This window comes from Epinephelus lanceolatus, chromosome 10 (assembly GCF_041903045.1).
Source record: "Epinephelus lanceolatus isolate andai-2023 chromosome 10, ASM4190304v1, whole genome shotgun sequence".
Lineage (NCBI taxonomy): Eukaryota > Metazoa > Chordata > Actinopteri > Perciformes > Serranidae > Epinephelus > Epinephelus lanceolatus.
The window spans coordinates 2406141-2418958 of NC_135743.1; the positions used below are offsets into that span (position 1 = coordinate 2406141).

The window sequence follows — 12818 nt, forward strand, 5'->3', positions numbered from 1 at the left end:
ACATTACTGATGATTATTTATCAAAACTCTATAAATATCGTGTGATTTTTTCCATATCGCCCAGCACTACCAGGATCTCATTGTTTTCCCAACTTTTTCAGCTGTTGTTCTTCTTTGAGTTAGCTGCTAACTGCTATCAGCTGCTTTTTAAATCTCCGGGAGGTGGGTCACACATATAACATGCCCGTCCCGTCTATGGTCCCGTCCTGCCAGCTGTCCCTTTTACACAGATGTCGATTCTGCATTGTTACTACCTAAACTACCGACTGTGGCCATTCTGCGATCGTACCTTTTATAAAGAATGGCGAGGAGGAATAATGGGATAAGATATTAAAATGTTTCTGGGTACCAGTGTTCAGGTAGAGGGCCTGGAAACTGATGATGGAGGCCTGGTAGTCTTTTTTGTTCTTACTGTCGGCTGGCAGAGACGAATCAGCTGGAAGAAAAAACACAAACAGGAAACAGAAGTTTTTTTTTTTTTTTTTTTTTTTACTTTTCTGACTGACGACGTCAGTTGTTGTTTCCAGTCATTTAGTTTCTGTTTCTTACTGATGGTGAACTTTTGTCCTCCAAAGTCGAACACGAAGCTCCTCTGCTGCTCGTTGTAAGTTAGCCCCGCCCCACAGATACGACTGGCTTTTCCCTGTCCAATCACATCCCAGTCCCGGTCCCCACACATCAAGACTGACGGAGCCCTCAGCCAACCACAGAGCAGAGAGCCTGAGGGGGCGAGACGCAGACAGTTCATCCATTCATTCAAATCATTTAATAACTGTTTGATACATTGACTTATTAACTCATTCACTCAAATATTCATATTTAATTAATTCACTCTACTTGTTTATTCACACATCACACATTAATCAGTTCACATTTTAACTTTTTAATCCCTTCATTCATTCATTTGTTCAGTCCCTATTTCTTTCACTCGATTGATTCATACATTTATAGATTTATGAATACATAATTTATTCATCCACTGAATCTGTTTATTCACTCATTCATTTATTAATTTAACTCATTCACGTCCTTTGTGTACTCACGAATTAATTCAATCACTAATTCAGTCGTTTAGTCACTTAATCATTTCTCCAATCATGAGCTCACTAACAACTGTACTCATTCTTTATCTCACTGATTTGTTATCTCACTCATTCATTCATTCATTTATGACTTTAGTCAAGTGTCTCCATGGTAACGCACCTCCGTTCAGGACGTTCTGGTTGAGGATGAATCCGTCGCAGCAGGCGTCACGGCTGCAGGCGTCCTGACAGAAACGATGAGCGTCAGAGAGAGACGTCCGTCTGGAGGAGAACACCTGAGTCCTGAACACACCTGAGACTGCCTTCATCATCCTCATCCTCTCAAAACTCTGCTGCTGCTGCCGAGAGGCAAACTCCGCACCTGAAACACACACACACACACACACACACACAGACAGTGTGAATGAACAGTTACAGTGACGTCTGTGTGTGTTTTTTATATTTGTTGATGTCAGTCATCTAGTTGCCGTGGTTACAGTACCTTTCTTCCTGATGACCAGTAGATCTGAAGCCCCGCCCCTCACTTTAAGAAAGCAGCTCAGCCAATCAAAGAGCTCAGCCTGAGGATTACCCAGAAACCCACTTGTCTGAAAGAATAAAAGAAAAATCAACATTTATCAGTACGACTGTAGAAAATGATTTACTGTAATTATAATAAATTATGATATAGTGTTAAAAAAGGATTTAATAAATCATTCATGATAAAAACACACATTATTTCAGACTTCTAACTGATTATTATTTTACTGAATGATGTTATAAAGCCTGAGAATCTGCTGATTCCTGAAGTATTAAAAATCTTTCTGATGATATAAAAGCTCCTTCACAGGGAAACACAGTCAGAGTGTGTGTTTATGTTCTGACCATCTGTTTGAATTATTTAATGTATAAATCAATATAATTACAATTAATATAATTAATTGTTTGTGACACATCAGACTTTCTTTCTGTCAGTTTGGTGGACTGCTCTAAATACTACATTACCCATGAGCCTCAGCTGCTGTTGCTGTGGTGAAGAACTGATCCAGAATCAGACCTTTAAACAGCTGTGTGTTTTCATCAAGTTTCAAAAACTGTAATCTTCAACTACAGCTGATATCAGAATGTGAGGCTCTGTGATTGGATGTTTGTTGGTGAAGTGCACCCTGGGAGTCGTAGTTGACTTCTCTCCTTTAGTTTTTGTCAATTTAGTTCATGTCAGTTTATTACTGGGAAAGCTTTGTGTGTGTGTGTGTGTGTGTGTATACCTGCTGGGAGGTGTTGCAGCGTGTGTTCAGTGTGTGCGTGCTGTACAGTTCACACTGAGTCTGTTTGTTGAACAGCGCCACATGGTGGCAGGACGGCTCCACTGCACATGCTGAGAGAAAGACAGAAGACACACAGTCAACACATGCGCACAAATACAGAAGATAAAAACTAAGGAAGCACTGATGGTGAAATTCTGGACCGATACCAATGTTTGAAACAACAATTTGGTAGATACAGATGTTTTGATTGTTATTTATTCCCTCTTTAGTGGCAGGGAAACAGGGAAATCTAAACTAAACTCATCAGAACAACGGTTCTTCATAACTCTACCTCTGAATAAATTCAATCATACACACTCAGTCTGTTTACATGACATAGAAAAAACTGATGTACTGGACCTTTAAAATCCCTGTAAACATGTCAGTGTGAGTGAAATGGTCCTGCAGTGAATTTGTCACAGTGGGACTAACACACCCAGATCATGTGACTCCTGCATGTATACAGTCAATCAGACCCAAACTGGCCGAGGCGCTCTGAGCATGCTCCACAGTTCCCGCCCCGGGCTTTGACCCGGAAGTCCAATAGCATTAAATGTGTAAGAGAAGAAGAAGCCAATTCAATAGATGGATTCCCCTCCTGTGCTTGTATACTGGGACAAGGACAGGAGTCCAATTAAATGTCCTTGTTGAGCTGGAACTGCAGCTCCACGTCACTGTGACTGGAAACGTACTGATTTATGAAACTCTTAAAAAAACGCCTTTTTACTATATATATCACAATTCCCTCTCTAGTATCTGTTTTATATATCTGTGAAGATTACATTGAACGCATCATGAGGACGTTATCCCAGGACTCATTTTAACTGAACAGAGCTTGAATGCATCATGATATAACTCAATGCAACCCCCATCAGCAGTTAGTTCCGGCCACCAGCTGCTAAAAGCTAACGTTAACTAGCGTCTCCTCCTGCTGATGTCAACACGGATTTGTAGCTCACAATAAAGTATTATCAGGGAGACAGCAGGGTGTGTCCTCCTGACATGACGATAGTGAGTTTACTGCGCCCTTTCATCCTGACAGCGTCCTGTGGAAGAGCTCTGTTCGACCCTCTGTTTTCTATAGTCCCCAGGACGACGGGACACCGTTAGCTTTGAGCTCGGCTTTTTAGCTGAACTTAACTGATGTGACACAACAGAAAAATTTCAGCCACCGCCATCAGTGAAGGTCATCTTATTTGCTGACAGGCCAATGTCAGTCAACAAGACGAATATTGGATGATACTGATGTGCAGTAATAAATTATTTAGCTTGTGTGTGTGTGTGTGTGTGTGTGTGTGTGTGTGTGTGCGCCACCTTGGACACAGGATGTGAGGTCAGAGGTTGTTGTTTGCAGGACTTCAGCGTCTTCAGCTCCGACAATCAGATCTGATCCAGGAACAGCCTGAAACCTACTGAGAACTGCAAAACACACAAACACACACATTACAAAATGCGTCACAGTTAAGACACAGATAAATGTAAACTGCTCTCTGATTGGCTGCTGAGATTTCACCTGAGCACTCGTCATCAGTCAGAGGCTTTTCACTGCTGGTCCACTCAAGCTCCGCCCCCTCACTGTTGAAACACCTCCACCTGCCGGACAGGAAGTCAGGCTGCGCTGACAGGAAGTCACCTTGTTCTGAACACCGCAGGCCCCGCCTCTGACACTCTGTCACACCTGACACACACACACACACACACACACACACACACACACAGGTAAGAGGTAAACACACACTCATATTCCTACACCTGCAGTTCACTGGCTTCAGTTCACGTCATGTTTGTACTGAGGGCTCACACTGATTGACAGATGAAGCTCCAGCAGGTGAGGAGCCTCTTGGACACCTGTTGCAGAAGTCCCGCCCCTCTTCATCCTGATAGGTCCCCTGAGGACAGAGAAGACATGCCCCCTCCCTGGAGAAACTCCCAGACGGACACATGACTGCGAAAACAGAGACAGAGAGAAACTAAATCGCCGTTCACACCGATCAGATCTAACTGTCAACTGCGACGAATGAACAGCATGAACTGACTCACCACAGCCTTCACCGTCACTGTCGAGGTGGTAACCATGGGAACAGCCGAAGCTTGGTGTTGTCATGGAAACCAGTTTGGGGTCTGATGTCAGCATGGATCGGATATTATCCAGAAGGCTCTGAACGCCCTCCAGAAGTCTGGACTCACTTAGAAACAGGCCTGAGATTTAAAAAGACAAACAACATTAAACCATGTTACATTTAAAAAACAAAACATGTCAACAAATAAATAAATGTTTTTTTAAAAATCAAAACTTCTGTAATGATAAAAATAAAAACCTGTTTGACTGTATTAAGTCTTTTTAAATGGAGTGTGGTGGACAGTTGCTGCCTCATGTTTCAGTGCTGCTTGTCTCTGCTCACCGATATCGTGGAGGTCAGGGAGGTCAGAGGTCGGGAGGTCAGACAGGCCGGTGGTCCATCTGATGGTTAATATCAACATGTCGCTGCTGTCACACTGCAGACGCACTGATGAGTCGTCACACACTGATACCGAGCGACCGGACGTGGGAAGCTACAGACACAAAAAACACAGACACACATTTATGGTTTTTTCCTGTGAATATTTTATGGACTTTAACTTTAACCTCTAACGTCCAGTTCAGCCCAAAGATTGGCATTTCTCATGTGCACATGTAAATAAATATTCTTCTCTCTCAGAACAAGTCTCTCCTGATTGAACTGCACTCAGACGTATCCCATGATGCTCTGCATTGTGATGCAGATCCAAATGCAAATAAAAAATACACAATAATTTTTTATTCTAAAATAAATTGAGAGCAGCCTCGGTGGAGTTGTGAGAGCTTCCTAATGTGTTAATGTTTGTTCATTCATTATTAAATCATGTTGGTTATTGAAAAACATTTCAAATTCTAAATGTATTTAAATAAATAAATCACCTGTGAATGATCACAATTAGAATATTAAAAATTCTCAATGTGATGTAATAGAGGCCCCTTTCAACAAATAAAAGAAAAAAACTACATGATAATTGTGGTTTCATAAAACTACAAAATGTTAAGTCAGATTTTGGATGACCACATCATTCAGCACCTGAATTCTGACTTCCTATAATTTAATTTCTAACATGCAAAACTTTTCTTCCATTTTCTTCTTTTGAAATCGGGCCCTCACAGTTTGGTGTATGTTCTATTAACATGGTGTATAAACACAGTGTATGAACACAGAGCAGTGCGGCAGTCTTCAGTATCAGGTCGCAGTGAAAGGTGGAGTTCAGGTGAGCTCACCTGTGCAGAGCAGAGCCCCCTGCTGGTCATCCTGTTGAACAACAGAGACTGTAAACTGCTGATCTGAGAGCAGGACGACGACAACGACCAGAGCTGAGAGGTCGACACCAAATGTAGAGGCTGAGAGACTACACACACACACACACACACACACACACACACACACACACACAAAGTGAAACAGTTTATGTAAAAAGAAAGAATGTGCTGTGCTATGTGGAGCAGACAGTAGATCAAAGAATATTGACAACATTTCATTTCTTGTTTATCAAAAGTATTTTAACATCTAAAATTTAAGAAACAAACTAAATCAATCTAAAACCTGACGGATGATTTATAAAATGATCAGTGATGATGTAATCAGTGGACTTTACAAACAGCGGCACGGTCCTTTAAAGATCAGCTCTTACTCTGACAGGCTCCACTCAGAGGTTTATTGTCTCCGACCCATCGCTGACTCTCAGTCTCGCACAGGAAGCTGCTGACAGGAAGTGAGTTCTGGTAACCACGGTGACAGATGAGGTCGCAGCTCTGCTGACCATCAGCTGCCGGGCGGCACACCATTGCACCGTGGGTAACAGCGGAGTCAGGACAGAGAGGGCCTGGAGAGGAGAACAACAACCAGTCAGCTGCAGCCTCCTCTGAACTGAGGCTCCTAAAACGTCCACAAGATCAAAGTGACATATTGAAGTGAATCAGAGAAGAAAGCAGTAAACCTGATATTAATGACTTTAAGAGGGGGCGTGTTTTCACGTACGGTCACATGATGGTGTTTGTCCTGTCTGTCGAAGTGTTCTGGTCCCACCCACTTCCTGCCCATTCTCAGAGACACACCAACAGGAAGTGGCATCACACTGCAGTGGGATGAAGGAGCCGTCAGGGCGACACTGGGAACCCTGCAGCTCGCACCAGCTGGGACCTGAACACACCACACAGTTTATCAGTTTACAGACTGAAGTGTGACAGTGAGCACATCACTAACAGGTGTGTGTGTGTGTGTGTGTGTGTGTGTGTGTGTGTACGTACATGTCAGCTGTCCAGCGGCGCTCAGTTTGGCCGTCTGTATTGTCTCTCCAGTTGTAGGGTTCACACACCAGCCTGCAGCGCCTCCTGTCTGCAGCACTGAAAAACCACCGTCCTGAAACACAGTTTTTACAAGTTTCAAAGTGTTTTCTATTCTTCAGCTTTATTCATCTATACAACAAAACATTCAGCCCAAAGTGCTTCACATGGCAAAATTAAAACAACACAGAAAATAATAATAGTGATGCAACAATAAATACAATTTTGTAGAACTAAAAATTACAACAATCAAACAATAAACAAAAAAGTCAGTAGAATAAAACAGGATCAATGTTGCCAACTTAGCGACTTTGTCGCTATATTTAGCGACTTTTCAGACCCCTCTAGCGACTCTTTTTCAAAAAAGCGACTATCGACAAATCTAGCGACTTTTTCTGATGTTATTGAAGACTTCTGGACACTCTGTTGTGAGAGCACGTATCATTCTTATTCTTCTCAACGGGCAGCGGATGCTGCCGTGGGCTCCTCTCTCGCCCCAAAGCACTCACAGACGGCCCAGTCCTCCCTCCCAGCAGCAGTCAGAGCAGGAGATGTTAACCCCTCGGCGTCCACACTGCAAGTGAATCGCGCATGCGCGGAACCGCTGGCTGATCCCGACCTGGTTTACAGTCAGGGCGGGATGTAAATGTAAAATTGTCTTGTATAAATTACTGAAAGAAGGTTCATTTGTAGTTCTAAACATATTCAGGGTGTTTTTTTACTCAGTTTTTGTCTCTCCCACGACGTTATTCCTCTCTCCTACAGCATCCATTACATTTACATGCATATGGACAATTATGCAAATTAGGCGATGACGTCATTTAGCGAGTTCTAGCGACTTTTAGGACAGCCAATTGCTACTTTTCTTACTGAGGAGTTGGCAACAGTGAACAGGATTATCAGCAAGGATAAAGATAATGTAAGAAACAATGATTACAATTTAAAAACTAAGATTGTCACGTTACTCAAAATTAAAATACATTTGAAGTTAAAAGAAATCACCAACATTCAAGACTGAAGAAAGGAAATTATTAAAATGTATGTCTGACTTCTGTCTCGTCAGAAAGGTTCCTACCTCATCACACTTCGGGTCGTATGGTGAAGTGGTGGTGAGGTCAGATCCTTTCATCCAACCAGAGAGCAGAGAGTGAGCCTGAGCTCTCTGACAGCGAGTCAGACCTACAAAACACACACACACACACACACACACACACACACACACTATGTAAGGATAATTCAACACTTCTCACAAATATATAGTTTCATCAGTAATTTCCTAACACAGCTGCTCACTGTAGTTTTGAATCAAACAAACAGGAAATGGAGACTCTGACTGGGACTATTTTCAGTGGTGGATTAATCCACATTTGGTGCTATGGTGAGTACTTGTGGCAGCAGGACGGTGTATGTGAGACGAGGGCAGGGTGATAAAACAATAACAATTATTATCTAAATATAATTTTCCTATTAGTGCTATTATTAGTGTTCAATATATCCTCCGTTTATTTAAACCACCCATACAACCATGGGGGGCAGTAATGCACCTTAAACGCCATTTGCCAACCGTCATGAAACAGAATAAGAAGCAGTAGTAGAAAACACTGACCACAGCAGAATTTTTTTTGTCAAATTCTTTTGTTTCCATTATCGACTAAAACAACAAAATGTTTTAAACCGTCTGACGTGCTTCGGACAGATTTAAGATTTCTTTGTCTATTTATTGTTTTATTTATTGACATTATATTAATTATAACTGTTTCGAATCTACGTCAGATTTGTGAAGTGCTCTGCTGTTTGTCGTGTTCTGACATTAAATAACTATTCTACTGATCATTGATCATCATCAGTCCTTCATTAAGTTCAAATCACAGATATCAATAATCTCCAACTTTCACTCAGGAGCAAAAAAATTAACCTTTAAACTTGAAAGAAATAATAACTTTGACTTTTTTAGATAATTATCATGGTAACATATTTACCCACATCCCAGAGCCCTACGTGGGACTGAGCCGAAATACACTACAGAGTGTGTGTTCATGGTAATGAAGGAACTTTTCACCCAGTGACACAGTGTGACTCACTGATCTGAGCTCTGTGGCACAGAGGAAGAAGATATATCTGAGTTTCATTTTAATCACAGAGACGCTGTGTTTGTGTTTTTGGATCAGAACATTAAGTTTCATTTGATAAACTGATCCAGGAACAGGAAGTCTGACTGTGAGGAGCAGGAGGTGTTTCCTTTACACATCAGTGCTGAAGAATGTTTATAACCTCTGTTAACATATGAATCATGTGTATCTGTGTAATTCAAACACAATCTTTAAAATGTGTGTGTGTTGTCTCACATTTGGGCAGGTGGAGTGAGCGGCTCGTCAGAGAGTCAGGAATGTACTCTCCATCTTCATTGACACACCAACATTGACCTGAACACACACACACACACACACACACAGACAGACAGACACACACACACACACACAGACAGAGTGAAGAACCAACACTGTAAATTTATAAGAAAACCACACAATAACTCGTCTCCATGTGTGTTATAAGTGTGTGTATGTTCCTGTGTGCGACCTGTGCTGTGGTAACACTGTGTGTGCAGCCAGTGTCCGTCAGCGTCACACTGTGGGGTGAACGGCTGGTATGAACGACGCTGAGGAGGCAGGAACATCTGGACAGCTGCAAAACAGAGAACAGGAGATGGGAGTGAGCACTGCAGGCAAGTCCACAGGAAGTTCATACCCACATAAAGAGGAGAAAATCCTCAGTACAGTTAAGAAAATGTTTTATGGCCCAGGATATGAAAATATGATGGAAGCAGAGGACAGTCGTGCATGAAATGTACCTATTTTTAATGTCATTATCCGACATGGAAATCAGCAGCGACAGTGACAGATGTAAAAAAAAAAATCCTCTCCAACCCTGCCATTAGCTCAAGATCATCAGTTAATTATTTTCTTATCTTGAGATAACGCAGCTCGTTCTCTCATGATAACGAGTTAATTAAGGTCGATTCTTGAGAAAAAACAAAAGGTAAGCTTCTCGAGGTGCAGAGATCATTTATCACAAGAAACCAGATTGATAATAGAAACTAACTTAAACCAGTGACTGTGTGGAAGGAAAGAAATAATTTAAAGGCTGAAAATGATCAAATGGGAATATGATCCCATATATATATATATATATATATATATATATATATATATATATATATAGCCTCATTTAGTATGCCCGGATCTATACGCAAATTAGCCCCGCCCATCTTTATCAAAACAGATAATAATGTGTTGCTAATGTTAGATACTCTTTGTTCATGATCTACAGCTCTGACAAGTTTAAGCAAACCTGAAACTTAACTTGGAAAATACAGATTTGCAGCTACTCCTGCCTCTCCTCTGATGCCCCTCGTTTTTCTATAGGGTTGCAACAGTTTGAGATTTTTACAGTTCAATAACTGTCTCAGAATATATTACTGTTTCATGGTGTCATGGTATTAAAGAATTGATATTATTATAAGTCAGAATGACCCTCAAAAGAATGAAACCAGAGGGGTTATTTTTGGTTTAACAACTGTTTCATTACTGCAACTGAAACTTGAAACCATTTTGTTGATGGAAGTTTGTGTTAAAAGTTTCCCTTTTGGAAATAATGAAAATAGATGTTTTCTGTCCAGCTGCTTTTCTGTTCAATATCATACATAAAGAAATGTACACGGTACGATAACTGTCAATTTTAATATCATGGTATACCATTGCAACCCTACTGTAGCCTTATGCTAATGATATGGAAAGCCTCACCCTGCCTGATTGGTTCCTCAGGTTTGTGACATAACAAACCCCGACTGTCTGAATCTGCGTTTGTGACACTGTCATTGGTTCACAGCTCTGGTGCTGACTGCTTGTTCTACTCGGGATATGTCATGTAAAAAACACGATGTGGACGTGTTAACAAAGTTAAAATCTGGATTTTCACTGGCTGGTGTCGTTCATCTTAACATCCACACTTCACTAACTGGAGAAAGCAGCCAATCGCAGAGCAGCTTTGGAGCGGCTCAGCAGCCTATCAGAAATCTGCAGCTCCTCCTCTGATTGGCTGATCTGGAGCTCCTCCGGGGTCAGACGCAGACCTTCGGCCAATAGAAAACCATATCCCAGAGGGAAGTGGGTGGAGTTAGAGAGAGCGATGAGGCTCTTCACTTCCTGTCTGAACGCTGCGACCTCATCCAACGCCTGAGAGCACGGACCTGCAAGTTAATGTTAAAGTGTTTTATTATATTTACTTTTCATCATACTATAATAAAATAAATAATCCCAACGGATCTGTAAAATATAGAAACTTCTCAGAGACTCTGCGTGCCGCATGGTCTGTAAGAAGAGTCACAGAAGTGTCGAGTGTTGGATTTATAAGATTAATCTGACCTGCAGAGGACTGAAGCTTCTGTGTTGTTCTCTTTGGACCTGAAACACAACAGACAGAACATCAACAGATGTTCTCTCAGGTAGTTTCAAAACTTATAAAAACATATTAACATGTAAAATCTGCGGCACGTCTGATATCTTACATGTGACGGCGCCACCTGTCGACCCAGCAGTCATTGTTTTTCCCTCAGCGTCCACACAGAAGCAGCGTGACCCGACACACTGCAGCGGCAGGAAGTCACCGTCCTCAGAGCACGCTGGGACGTGGATCTCAGCACCGGCCGCCAAGCTGCCTTTCACCTTCAGCGCCAGTGCTCGCTCTCTCTCACAGTGGGATGGACACCGAGGTCGACCATTGGTGGTACGGGACCCTGCGACCTCTTGACCCTGAGTGTCCACACACCAGCACTCTTCACCTCGACACTGAACCTCCTGGAAACCACCGTTGGGCGTGCAGCTGGGGACAAAGATGGCCGCTGCATCCTCGTCCTCGGAGCAGGAGCGCAGCAGAGGAGTCAGAACCTGGAAAACAACAAGATGAAGCATGGTCATGATCTGCTGTGGGCATGACACAGCTGACATGTCACGCCGTGCCCATGTCCGATGTATTTTCAGAGTCAGCGTAATGAAGTGTTTGAGGATGTGTTGTGTCTGACCTGTTGCAGAGAGACAGAGTGAGAGCTGCTGCTGCTCCTCAGGGTGTGCTGGAGGGCAGAGAGGAAGGCAGGGTCCTCCAAAGCTCTGCTGATGGACAGGACCAGGTCCTTGTTGTTCTGGAGGCTGATGGCGACACTCTGAGAGGAGAGGCGGTCCAGACCGAGGGCTCCCCGTGCTCCCACCGCCCCGCTGAAGTTAAAGGCAGCAGCGCTTTTCAGGAACTTCCCTCCAAACAGGTTCTCTTGGAAGCGCTGAGGGGAGGAGCGAGCTAGAGCTTGCAGAGCTCCTCCCACTGAGGGGAAGAGACCGTAGAGGACTTCGACCAGGTGAGACAAGAAGGAGGTGGGGTCCACCTCCACCGGCAGGAGCTCCCTGAGAGGCCGGAGGAGGGGGAGACAGGAGGCAGAGGATCTGGCAGTGGAGGCCTGGAAAGGAGGTTCAACGGGACCGGAGAAGAGCCGGGACAGAGCTAGACGACGCTGAGAGAGACAGTCAGTAGGACCTGAACCTGGAGTATGAAGAGGAGGTGGAGGAGGAGGAGGAGGAGGAGAGGAAAGAAAAAATTTTATTTTAGTCATTTTCATTATCAGATTTTGTAGCTGGTGTCTAACCCTTCATAAAATGTGTTTCTGTCTACAGTTCCAGTAAACGCACCACAGACCAGTGAGTCTCCGTGCTGACGTGTCTCAGGAAGCTCCCTCCCTGTGGGGTCGACACACCAGCACTGCCCACCCTTCTGACACTGTCTGGAGGTGAAGGATCCTCCAGTCTCACAGGACGGGACATGAACACTGGACGTCTCCATCGCTGCCCTCTGCTCCTCCTCACAGGCGGAGGGACCTGAGGGAGACGTAATCTGTTTAAACCAGTGTCTCCTGGTCCAGATGTTTCCTCTGAGTTTTATAAAATGGACAGCTTAACACTCTGAGGCAGTTTAAACCAGTTTACAGCCGATGAAACGCACTTTGAAGCAGGACTCAGCAGCATCTTAAACCAGTGTGATTCAGTTCACACCATCATCCATCTATTCAGGCTAGAAACATGGAACCAGCTTTGATGGTTT

General features: G+C 43.2%; 1 protein-coding gene across 1 annotated transcript in view; it reads right to left on the reverse strand.

Annotated features, from left to right (window-relative positions):
- The window catches only part of tg (thyroglobulin), a 30395-nt gene that overhangs the window by 13019 nt on the left and 4558 nt on the right, over positions 1-12818 (reverse strand). The window contains exons 8-29 of the mRNA XM_078171190.1: positions 12410-12595; positions 11755-12263; positions 11242-11620; positions 11099-11137; positions 10693-10923; positions 9255-9359; positions 9023-9100; positions 7753-7856; positions 6642-6753; positions 6373-6534; positions 6026-6217; positions 5616-5743; positions 4732-4882; positions 4370-4528; positions 4131-4274; positions 3843-4007; positions 3644-3748; positions 2291-2400; positions 1525-1630; positions 1204-1404; positions 550-720; positions 350-436 (exon numbers count right to left, since the gene is read on the reverse strand). Of these exons, the coding sequence (XP_078027316.1) occupies positions 350-436; positions 550-720; positions 1204-1404; positions 1525-1630; positions 2291-2400; positions 3644-3748; positions 3843-4007; positions 4131-4274; positions 4370-4528; positions 4732-4882; positions 5616-5743; positions 6026-6217; positions 6373-6534; positions 6642-6753; positions 7753-7856; positions 9023-9100; positions 9255-9359; positions 10693-10923; positions 11099-11137; positions 11242-11620; positions 11755-12263; positions 12410-12595 (3624 nt within the window). The remainder of the gene's footprint in view (positions 1-349; positions 437-549; positions 721-1203; positions 1405-1524; positions 1631-2290; positions 2401-3643; positions 3749-3842; positions 4008-4130; positions 4275-4369; positions 4529-4731; positions 4883-5615; positions 5744-6025; positions 6218-6372; positions 6535-6641; positions 6754-7752; positions 7857-9022; positions 9101-9254; positions 9360-10692; positions 10924-11098; positions 11138-11241; positions 11621-11754; positions 12264-12409; positions 12596-12818) is intronic.